Here is a 12,905-nt window from a genome sequence, read left to right as displayed (position 1 = left end):
AGGAAAAGGATAAAAAATAAAAAAATGGAGTGTGATGAGAAACGGAGAGTGATGAGAAACGGCTGCTGCAGTAGTAACATGAAGAGAGGAAGGATCACCTATATACTCCACCTGTTTTAGAAACATTGGAGGTTGGGACCATAGCGAAAAGAAAAAACGAAAATAAGTGAAAACTCTCCCACCTCATGATGACTGCTGGCACTCCCTTGATGAAACTTATTTCTCTCTCTCTCTCTCTCTCTCTCTCTCTCTCTCTCTCTCTCTCTCTCTCTCTCTCTCTCTCTCTCTCTCTCTTCAGATCTATCTGCTTTACTCTTTGGAGACAACAACTTTCACAATAATCCGAGAGGGTAAATATTTGGAAAGCCGGGCACTTACGGAGGTCAGCCAGACTATATGTGTTTTAGTGGAGAAACACGGATTTCTGTCAAACATTCCAAGCGAGTCGGAACACAATCCTCCCTACTCTCTATTTTGATATTTGCCGAGTTTTTTTTCTCTCTCTCTCTCTCTCTCTCTCTCTCTCTCTCTCTCTCTCTCTCTCTCTCTCTCTCTCCAGATTTGTCTGCTTTACTCTTTAGAGAGAACAGCTTTCACAATAATTCGAGAGGGTAAATATTTGGAAAACCGGACACTTACGGAGTTCAGCCAGTGTTAGTGGAGAAGCCCCGATTTCTGTCAAACATTCCAAGCGAATCGGAACACGATTCCCCCTACTCTCTACTTTGATATTTGCCTAGTTTCTCTCCCTCTCTCTCTCTCTCTCTCTCTCTGTCTCTCTCTCTCTCTCTCTCTCTCTCTCTCTCTCTCTCTCTCTCTCTCTCTCTCTCTCTCTCTCTCTCTCTCTCTCTCTCAAGATATCTACAATAGATATAATTATAAAATAGATTTAATTGTTTAAGACACTTCGAATTATTTGTGTTTTAGGCATGGTATCATTTTTGTTACTCTCTGCTGAATTCGTTCTAATTTATCTGTCTTTCTGGTACAAGAGAGAGAGAGAGAGAGAGAAGGTATCTTAGCAGACCGCAGTGTCCTTCTCTGCCTATGTTATTCATGACTTTTTTTCAACCTGTATGACAGAAATAAGTTGGAAATTTACTTGTGCACACAAACAGGCATAGCTGAACATATACACACACACACACACACACACACACACACACACACACACACAAAATACAATAACCGTAGGTACAAAGAAAGCGAAGCCCATACACAACAGCCTTGAAAAATTGTATAAGATAAAGAAATAGGTTAGATCGGCTGGGACGTAAATAGCCATTAACAATATAAGTATAGACGACATATAAATCAATTAGACACTACAGATAAATATAATATTATTACAAATAATCTAAAGCAAAGCTAAGTAATTCTACATTGGTTGGGGAACCATAAACTCAATACTTAGTAAAAATTCTTCCTTCAGAAACCATGCAATAGAATTGATTTCCTTCTGCACTGATATTCCTAATACATTCATCAACCACTTCTTAGAAATAAGTAACACTCATAGTGATTCCCCTACTACAGACCATGTCCATTATTCAAGCAACGGATCATGCGGAGATAGGCAAGTATTTAAGGACCCATAAAACTGACACACTTGGATATGATGACATATTACCCAAAGTAATAAGGTATTCATCCAAAATTATATTATTAGCGTCACATTAAAAATTTGAATTTTTTGGAAAAAAAATATGTGTCAGGTATTAGGAATGATGTCAATAAATTTTGTCCAATATCCATTCTTGGTTTAATACAGCCTCTTTTCGTGCTAACCAACTAGCCAAAAGCTCCTTCATTAATATAAAGTGTCAAAATCTTTCAAGATCTAACTCCCCTCGTGACTTCTGGCACCTAGCCAAAAACGTCTCCAATAACTTTGCTTCTTTCCCTCCTTTATTTCAGCCAGGTGGCACCACTATTATCACATCTATCTCTAAAGCTGAACTCTTCGCTCAAACCTTTGCTAAAAATTCTATCTTGGACGATTCAGGGCTTGTTCCTCCCTCTCCTCCACACTCTGACTACTTCATACTACCTATTAAAATTCTTCGCAATGATGTTTATTATATGCCCTCGCTGGCCTAAGCCCTCGGAAGGCTTATGGACCTGATGGGATCCCTCCTATTATTCTCCGAAACTACACCTCCGTGCTTGCACCTTGCCTAGTCAAACTCTTTCAACTCTGTCTATCAACATCTACCTTTCCTTCTTGCTGGAAGTTTGCCTACATTCAGCCTTTTCCTAAAGAGGATGACCGTTCTAATCCCTCATACTACCGTCCTATTGATTTAATTTCCTGCCTATCTAAAGTTTTTTAATCTATCCTCAACAGGAAGTTTCTTAAACATCTATCACTTCACAACCTTCTATCTGATCACCAGTATCGGTTCCATCAAGACCGCTCTACTGGTGATGTTCTGGCTTTCTTTACTGCGTCTTGGTCATCCTCTTTCAGAAATTTTAAGGGAACTTTTGTTGTTGCCTTAGATATCAAAAGGTTTTTGATAGAGTCTGGCACAAAGCTTTGATTTCCAAACTACGGCTTCTATCCTTCTCTCCGTAACTTTATCTCAAGTTTCGTTTATGACCATTCTATTGTTGCTGTGGTAGACGGTCACTGTTCTCCTAAATCTATCAACAGTGGTGTTCCTCAGGGTTCTGTCCTGTCACCCACTCTCTTCCTATTATTCATCAATGATCCTCTAAACCAAATTTCTTGCCCTATCCACTCCTACGTTGATGATACCACCCTGCACTTTTCCACGTCTTTTCATAGACGTCCAACCATTCAGGAAGTAAACAGTTCATGCAGAGAAACCACAGAACGCCTGACTTCTGATCTCTCTGAAATTCCTGATTAGTGCAGATCAAACTTGGTATTGTTCAATGCCTCAAACACTCAATTCCTCCATCTATCAACTTGACACAACCCTTCCAGACAACTATCCCCTCTTGACAGTGACAATGACAATGACAGTCAACTGAACATCCTCGGTCTGTCCTTTTCTTATAATCTAAACTGGAAACTTCACATCTCATCTCTAGCTAAAACAGCTTCTATGAAGTTAAGCGTTCTGAGACGCCTCCACCACTTTTTCTCACCCTCCCAGCCGCTAACTCTGTACAAGGGCCTTATCCGTCCATGTCTGGGGGGGTTCCACTTTTACCGCTCTTTTAGACAAGATGGAATCAAAAGCTTTTCGTCTTATCAACTCCTCTCCTCTAACTGACTGTCTTCAGCCTCTTTCTCATCTCTAGCTATCTTCTACCGCTATTTTTATACTAACTGCTCTTCTGATCCTGCTAACTGCATGCCTCCACTCCTCCCGCAGCCTCGCTGCAAAAGCCTTTCTTCTTTCTCTCACCTCTATTCTGTCCACCTCTCTAATGCAAGAGTTAACCAGTATTCTCAATCATTCATCCCTTTCTCTTGTAATCTCTGGAACTCCCTGCCTGCTTTTTGTATTTCCACCTCCTAATAACATGAATTCCTTCAGTAAGGAGGTTTCAAGACACTTATCCTTCAATTTTTGACTACCGCTTCGGACATTATTCGGGGACCGGCATCTCAGTGGGCTTTTTTTTTTTTCTTTATTGGATTTTTGTTGTCCTTGACCGGTGTCCCTCCTACATAATATATATATATATATATATATATATATATATATATATATATATATATATATATATATATATATATATATATATATATATATATATATATATATATATATATATATATATATATATATATTTATTTATTTATTTATTTATTTATTTATTATAGACACACATACGCATACAAGGGGAATTTTCGGATTTATTGAAGCAGTTCATTTTTCATGCCACTGAGTGATTTAAGACCAACACAGAACATTACCACAATGCTGGAAATGTTTAAAAATATGCAGTGTTATTTAATTCTTTTGTGTAGCTGAATGAATCAATATTCCTTTCCTGTCACACCTAGGGTACCTTGTTTACTGAAGTGCTTTATAATACCAAAGCATTTCACCATTCCTTTGTGCTGTGAATCATATTAGTGCTAGTTCACTTTGATATCTACAGTACCGTAGGATTATTTGAAGTACAAAGTAACTGCCATCTATGTAGGTATGATTTTTTTTTTTTTTTTTTTTTTGTGCTGACCTGATGGGCATTTTTGTACATATGTGCATTTATCTAGTCGAGCTATACTCATTTATATCATGTGGATATGTGTTCTTTGTATGTGTTGTGCTAAGTATTATACTGGATAAATACAAATCTACAGCACTTTTGTATCATTTTGTACTATTCATACCTTACTTGCAAGCAGTTCCACTTATAAGTGAAATAAAATTATCCAATGATCTCCCTTATTTAGTATGTATTAATACATGGAAAACCATAATTTCACTCGTTACACAATTAATACACATGTAAGTGATGTTTGTCTTTCTTCTTTTTATCACTGGTAGAAGCTTTGGATGATTTCCTCCTGAACAATTCTGCTAGAAACGTGTTCAACTCTCACCTCATTCTCAGCGTACACATGTGGCAGTTCTTCATTCAGAAGAGGCGGTAGTTGGAAAGAAATATAGATTTTATAGAATTCTGTGAATGGCTGCTCTCTCTCTCTCTCTCTCTCTCTCTCTCTCTCTCTCTCTCTCTCTCTCTCTCTCTCTCTCTCTCTCTCTCTCAACCTCACCCAACGAAGTGCAAGATGATGGAACGAATCCTCCTCAACCGTTTGACCATGGGTCAATGGCTTAGTTCAGCATAGAAGCAGAGCTGTCTGGCAAACTATGTGCCAAACACGAAGGCAAATACGGCTGTCTTCATTGATTTAGAAAGGCAATTGTCATCCTGGAGGAGCTAACCAAACTTGAGATCAAAGGGAAGCTCTTCCTGTGCATCCAAAGTTTTTTGCTTAACAGAAGAGCCATAGTCACCTTTCAAGGCCAGGCATCAAGCCGCTGCACACTAGAGAATGGAACACCACAGAGAGTAGTCATGAGTCCCACCCTCTTCATTGTATTAATGAATGTTCTGGCAACACTACTTTACCCAGAAGGCACACAACACATCGGCTATGCAGATGACATTTTGATGCAAACCACAGGGAAGAACTCCGTAACAGACATGCAAGTAGCCCAGGACGCCCTCACACACACATACGAAGATATTGCCTTCACTATCTCGCACTCCAAAACAAAAGCCATGGCAAAGATGCGCCACACATCCCAGACCCAACGTACACTTCAAGGTCACTACATCCACTGGGTAGCCACACATCGCTACCTCGGCGTTGGTGTGAGTCGCAATGGCAGCTGCAAGGCAGAGGTGCAACACCTGAAGAACAAGTGCCGTGGTCCCAACCGAGTAATCAAGGCACTGTCTTAGGGAGGCATGGAAGGATCCAGTACTATGATTCTGGCCGTGGTGCGCTCATTTTATTGATTACGCAACCCCGGTTCTCTTCACCATGTCTGACGGGGACGCAATAGAGTCCAGAATGAAACGTAGAGGACCATGTTTGGCGCGCCACACTGAACGTAACCAATTTTCAGACAGGCGCACATCCCATTACTAACAGAGAGAGGGTAAAATATACCACGGCCGACTTCCTCCTCAAGACATCTCTGCGCGATGACCACCCAGACCACGTCCTCATGGCTCTTTCTCGCTACTACGAGAGGACGCGAGGCCGAGGGAAATGGATCAGCAAGGCTGTGAGCAACATCCAAGAGCTTGGAGTCTCGTGGGAGGACGTGAGGACCGCGCGCGCCGCCGCGCCAGCAGTGGGACGCGTCAGTCCTCTGTGGTCACAGATGTTAATGCGGCTTGTTATTAAGCCGCGGCGACAAAGGAAACAGGAGTGCGTCACTGCTGAACTGCGACAACATGGCATGCAGAACATTCACTACACCTGGGATGCACAAATAGCTGTGTATTTCACAGATGGATCCACCGATCCACACACTGGACTTCAAGGTGCAGCCTTTGTGTGCCACATTAAGGACGCCGCCGCAGCCACTGTCGCTGCCGCCGCCGCCGCTGCTTCCACTACTACTGCCACCACCACCACCACCACGACAGCCCGTGTGATTGACTTCTCATCCTCCATGCAGGCAGAGCTGGGAGCCATCCTAATGGCAGAACAGCACGCGTGTACAGCACGCCCACACTTCACATCATCACAATGTCGTCATTTACACGGACTCCACGACAGTTATCGTGTCACTGCAGTCTCACCACAGCGAGAACTCCCGCCTAATACACACCATTAATACAACAGCAGGAGACATACAACACATGGGCAGAACAGTTTGCATCAGTTGGATCCCATCCCACGTTGGCATAACAGGCAATGGCAAGGCTGGCCAAGCAAGGAGCTCATGAGCAAGTGGTGAGCCTTCACATCCCCAAAACACTGAGACAGGTAAGGCGGAAAATAAAACAGCGTCCTAACGAGAGGCAGACACAGCAGGCAGAGCAAGTCCAACAAGGTGACAGCCACAGCGCGATTTGAGGTTCAAGCAGGATGCATTGGCTGGGTGCGCCCTATCGGAGCAAGGCGGACCGAGGTGGTGGCGTTCAGAATCCGCCTGGATTATCCCTATGGCTGGGAGCTGGGACTCGCTACCTCGGATATTTTATTAGTTATTAACCAAGGAGGCATAGTAGATGAAATAAGGGTGACAGGTAATGAAATTTTCAACAGCTGGCCAAGTGAATTCACGCCACCACCCAAATTCTTCTAAATTTTATCATATTACTATTATAACCTACAAAATGTTGTTGTATTGTTAAATAACTTTAATATAGAATTTAGGAAACAAAACTAGTACAAGAGGATAAGAATTTGTGATATTTGCAAGAAATAAATGCATTGGTAAGATCCATTGGGGAAGCCCAGCAGCTCCCAAGCCAGCGTCACCAAAGGTTCCAATTTCTGGTAAGGATCAAAACAAACAACGCCGGGAAGAAAACATCGGTGAAATCGGATTTGTTGTTGGTGGCGGACATCACCACTCATTGATAACGATTTCAACAACAGGAAGCGACTCTGTAATTGGCCCTTAAGGACACTTTATTCTCGGAAGAATGTTTAGTCGTTGGCTGAGACCCGTTAGCTACTATGCCACATCACACAATTTCTCTTTAATATACTAGTTCTTTTTATTTCTTATGGGATTTCAAGTATTAGGTATGGATTATTTAGCTTATCAAATCATTCAGTACTACGAATGGTTCAGGCTTTAAGATAATAGGTCACTAATCTAACCTACCATTATCTAACCTAACCTGAAGACTTCTGTGCGTTGCCGTGGCTGGGAGTGAATGCGTCGTACGTCTGGCAGTGAAAATAGGGCTGCGGGCGCACTTGGTCACTTGAAACTATGTCACTATAAACCTACGACATCGCCTGTGTGCAGCGAGGGACCCCACACACCAAGGAACACTACCTGAGAGATTGTGCTTGTATACATGATCTGCGCGTCGTGTCCTGTGTCCTCCCCTAATCTTGCAGACCTTGCCATACATTTAATTAACATCCTCCCGAGTACACCCAGGGTTCTGTGACGTTAACTCATAAATAACTAACGTTTACACATCTTTATCTACTTCCCTTAGGTTTGCTTTGTTTCCCTGTAATATCAATACCAACCTTTTTCACAATACTATATATGTATATGCATTGTGAAAAAGTACTGAATCTGAATCTCTCTCTCTCTCTCTCTCTCTCTCTCTCTCTCTCTCTCTCTCTCTCTCTCTCTCTCTCTCTCTCTCTGTAAACTTACCTTGCTATATAAGTTCTGGTTTTTGCATCTACAAACAACAGTTTCCACAAAATGAGTTGCTTAACTCCTGACTGCAGTGTCCCCATGCCAAAACAACGTCTTGGGACAGTCATTATTTCCACAACCAGCACTGTGAGGGCGTGACCGTCGCATTGGTCAAAGCAAGTGACGCTTGTCGGGATCCTGTCTTAATTATTTCCACAACCAGCACTGTGAGGGCGTGACCGTCGCATTGGTCAAAGCAAGTGACGCTTGTCGGGATCCTGTCTTAAGAACGTGGAGTGATGGGCTTGCTTTTCGCAAGTTGCAATCGCCTGTCAAAGATCCAATACAACCGTTTTTTTTTTTTTTATCCAAGATCAATACAGGTATATATCTCCGTCGTCTGTGTCGTGCCTTGTCGAGACTTAACTCGGTTTTACAAAATACCTTCGCGTGCCCCGCCAGCATGAAAATCCTTTCCACTGCCTCATCAGCTTCTCTCCAAGAAAGAATGATAATGATAAGATCTAAGTTCAAGAAAGCCAATAAATACCGTAATCTGGGCCGGATCGCATATGCTCTGAGCTGTTCAGCCTGCTGTAAACTTCAGTCCGTTTTCATTGGCATCTTCGCCTTTAAGATCCTGCGGTTGTTCTCCACCGAACACGCTACCTGGAAAACATTCCCGAAGCATAACTGATGTAACTGGCGAATCTGTTGCGGTTCGCCAGGCTCATTAACAAGGCCTTCGGGTTTGGGGAGAAATTGGGGATAGGAGACCAGTCTGCCGTGCATACATTCACAGTAAGGAAAGGAAAGGGGCATAATTTTGAAAATTTGAAAATATAGTGACGCAAATTTCCGATTTGTAATTGGGAAATTATAAATTTTATAGATTTTTGCTCGTCTTTTCGTTTTCTTTCCTTCTCTGGAAAATATGACAACCTTTAATCATAACTTAAGTCTATTTAGATAATTAACTGTTTAATAGAAAGAAGCTTTAAATAATAAAGCATAAACTCGCACTTCACTCAGCAATTATTTCCTAAACTCAGCTTGTCTGTTACTATGTTACAATCATGTATTTAGTAGACATAAGCTTAACAGATAAGTACTTGCACAACAAAAGATACAACACACTTCAAATTCATAATAGTATATTCATACACTAGTAACAGCTTAAATATTAAAACCTTAATATTAGATTACAGAGAAAATCAATATATGAAACAAATAAATGGGATTTCCCTGTCAAAGAAATATTTATAGATAAAATGCTGAGACCCCACAATACAGTATTAACACTGATTTCAGCTCACGTGCCTGGGCCTGTGGGCAGCTCGGCACTATTTACACGAGATACGCCAAGGGGGACCGAAATGAGGGAAGGTGAAGGAGGGTCGTGGTACCACCAAGTTTCCAACCACTTCCACCGCCGCCACCACCACCATCACAGCCCCTCGTCCTCGCTTCAATTCTGCTTTCTAGTCAGATACGTGATGTTAATTAAACTTGTACAGAATTAAAGTTTTCTGTATTACTCTCTCTCTCTCTCTCTCTCTCTCTCTCTCTCTCTCTCTCTCTCTCTCTCTCTCTCTCTCTCTCTCTAACCTTTTCTTTACCACAAAAATGTGACGATATGAAACATGACGTCAATATACATGCTACGTTGCAAAGAGGAAAATGTTTAGTAAACTTATCGTGTGTACGTGTCATCCGGTGGTCTTCAAAGATGTGTGCATGTATATGTGCATGTAAGATGTGTGCATGTACAAAGCACGCACACACACACACACACACACACACACACACACACACACACACACACACACACACATTACTATGTAGTATTCATAATGCGTAGGTGGAAGAGACACTTTGTATTCTGGATGTTTAGGGACAATAACCAGAAGCATTAACTCAATGAATGATAGGCTTTGCATGGAATGGCAATAAAATTAAATTATAAAAATTCATAGCTGTATTATCTTTTACATATTTTCAATCCATTCCTTCCGCGGTTAATTTTTTTAATCCTACTTTCCGAGACATAATTTTGAGGTGAATTACTGTTTTACGTTTTCCTTTTCATTCACTGGACTATTCTTGTTTGTCGCCACATTTCATTCATCCATCCACTTACCAGGTTAGGTTTTGCCTCGCAGGTATAACTGATTGTTTTCGTACCTTGCCGTAACTAACATTTACTGTTTCAACCGTGCCGCCGTGAGTGGGGCACGCAAGACTGGCACTGGTTTGCCTACACCTTAGCGAGTCAGTCGGTCTGTCTAAGTAGCGGTCAGTCCACAGTCCATCCTTGAGCAAGTGATGAGTGAAATGAATGTGGACCTAGTCTACTATAGATTTGCAATACTGGTAGTACAGTAATCTCTCTCTCTCTCTCTCTCTCTCTCTCTCTCTCTCTCTCTCTCTCTCTCTCTCTCTCTCTCTCTCTCTCTCTCTCTCTCTCTCTCTCTGTCATACTTTAGTTGCAGTATTTTTTATTCCTTAATTAAATAACCTAACAAACGAGTAGTAAGATATTTTTTTCTCCATTTTTTTTTCCCGAATTATGTCTCCTTCAGTGTCGTTCTGTTTCTCTCGGCAGGCACTCATCTACGCCTCCTCTTCCTCCTCAGTGATGCATCTTCTATTCTTAACACCTTCGTCATTTTATATTCTGCAACAGACCTCAGTTATAAATGCTTAAAAGGCAATACGTTTCCTGGTTTGTAATATAAAGTTAGTACTTGAGTGAGAGTATGTGGGTGATGTTTGAGGTCAGTGTTAAAATTCCGTTACAGAAACGAAAATAATATTGATAAAAATTAAGACCAGTTGGAATTCTTCAGCAGCTCTTCCTTAAGACGGAGAAAGTTAGACAAGAAAACAGGCGGGGAGAATTCAAAGTGCCTTCCCTTCCAGTTTTTTTTCTTTTCTTCTTTCTTTTAAGAGAAATAAAAGTTCAGCAGAGAAGAGTGGAAAAAACAAAGGATAAAAGAGTGGGGAGAGAGAGAGAGAGAGAGAGAGAGAGAGAGAGAGAGAGAGAGAGAGAGAGAGAGAGAGAGAGAGAGAGAGAGAGAGAGAGAGAAAACAAGAAGTGAGAGGTTCCAATAGCTACGATAAAAGGAAAGGTCACAAATCAACTGAGCTCTTGGGCCAAATGACTGCCGAGTACCAGACAAAAGGAAGACGCAGATCCTCTTCGGTGAGACGCACGTCAAAGTTTGCCTCACAAATATAACTTTTCTTAAATCCTTTGACACCTCCGGGCCACTCACTCATCTGTTAGTACTTTTTTTTTTCAGGAACTTTCTCTCTCTCTCTCTCTCTCTCTCTCTCTCTCTCTCTCTCTCTCTCTCTCTCTCTCTCTCTCTCTCAACGAAGAATTTCAGTAAGAAGCTGCTGGGATTGTATTTCTCTCTCTCTCTCTCTCTCTCTCTCTCTCTCTCTCTCTCTCTCTCTCTCTCTCTCTCTCTCTCTCTCTCTCTCTCTCTCTCTCTACACACACACACACACACACACACAGCTATACATATATTGCCCTATGTTGTCCCTCCTTAAAAACTGTAATAGTGAAAACACTGAGCTGTGCAATAGCTCGACAATATTTTAGAGTAGTGGTTGTAATATCAATGATCTGAGGGTTCGCTCCACGTGCTGGCTTGATGTTTAGAGAATAACACTCGACGTGAATGGTGATCGCTCGCTTACTTTTTCTGAGCGCCGATGGGTCTAAAAATGTACATTATCTAGAGGGTATAGCTTCCCTCCCTTTCATCTGTCCACTGCATAATAGGAAGTTTAAATATTCATGACCTCGTAACTACAATAGTGGCGAATACATTAGATTAAATTTATCTCCATTTCTTCATATATCTTCCTAACACATTTTCCTTTTGCGTTACTTTTTTCTTTTCATTGTTTTTCTTGCGTTTCCAAGCACAAACAGACTTCCAAGCCTTTCCAAGGGCGACTCACAACACACTTAAGCACACTTCATCCACTCACGCCTCACACGCCTTTGTTCCCTCAGTAGAGTCTTGTCTTGGAGTCTTTGTTTACTGCAGTCATCAGAGCGATGCGTGGCGTCTTACTCCCCATCTGCACGGTTGTAGAAGAGGCAACACATGACGGGAGTTAGGGCAAGGAAGAAGGGAGAGAAGGACCGGAGACGGAGGAACTGGACTGGATGAGGTGAGATAAGATTCAACCTCCTTAGTAGAGCATTATGTTGCCTCCCTTAGATTCTGGCGCCTGTAGGTGATCCTTCTTCTTGGGTTCCCAAGTGCCAATAGAGATGATGACAATGTTGGCGATATGGACGAAGATGGCGACCACAACCAACCTGCGGAAGAAAAACCGATGAGGATACGGAGGAAAATGTGTTGGTGGTGGGGCAGGTTAAGGATTAGCTTCGCAAACAAGAGAGAAAATCACAGAACAAAAATTGTCCTCGGGGGAAAAATCGGGATTGAAAAAATTAACAACAAATAAAAGGAAGAAAGTTGAGCTATGTATGGGTATAAGAAAAGGTTGAGAAGAGGAGGAGGAAGGGTGGCGGGACGCTTAGCCAGCCGCCCGCATTCCATTCTCCGGTCCCCTAGGACCTGACGCCAGCCTCTGTCAACCACGTGGCCTCACACCCTTTGTCTCCAGACGCCATCCCTGGCCGTGACCTGACCCGGCCAGCAACCACCCCTACATGCAATCAGTGTCCGCCCAACCTTGCTGGCGGACATATGTAGTCGGTCTGCCCAGCCTTGCTGGTGGACACGCATATATATATATATATATATATATATATATATATATATATATATATATATATATATATATATATATATATATATATATATATATATATATATAAAAAATCGAAAACAAAGAAACAAGAGACGAAGAGCGAAGAGAACCAACACAGAGACTTTTTGCATAAGACAAAATGAGGACAAACTTTTGAAAAAAAAAAAATGCCATGAAAGTTTCTCTTATGCATTATTTTGAGATAAAAATGTCAAGCGGGGTAACATGTTTCTCATCTGAATTTATCTTTCTCTGCAGACATTCCATAGCGGTTTGAATTTTTAGATGCGAACCTGCAAAGACAGACGGTATGAA

General features: G+C 41.7%; 1 protein-coding gene across 6 annotated transcripts in view; it reads right to left on the bottom strand.

Moving 5' to 3' along the window:
- Positions 1 to 8,924: 8,924 nt before the first annotated feature.
- The window catches only part of LOC135104624 (uncharacterized), a 109,963-nt gene continuing 105,982 nt past the window's right edge, over positions 8,925 to 12,905 (bottom strand). For all 6 annotated transcript variants that reach the window (XM_064012182.1, XM_064012157.1, XM_064012163.1 and 3 more), the window contains one exon: positions 8,925 to 12,132. In XM_064012182.1, coding sequence (XP_063868252.1) covers positions 12,003 to 12,132 — 130 coding nt within the window. In that variant the 3' untranslated portion in view covers positions 8,925 to 12,002. The remainder of the gene's footprint in view (positions 12,133 to 12,905) is intronic.

Source organism: Scylla paramamosain, chromosome 1, assembly GCF_035594125.1.
Source record: "Scylla paramamosain isolate STU-SP2022 chromosome 1, ASM3559412v1, whole genome shotgun sequence".
NCBI lineage: Eukaryota > Metazoa > Arthropoda > Malacostraca > Decapoda > Portunidae > Scylla > Scylla paramamosain.
The sequence above is the reverse complement of the archived record's forward strand: the minus strand, read 5'-3'. Positions and strand labels throughout refer to the sequence as shown.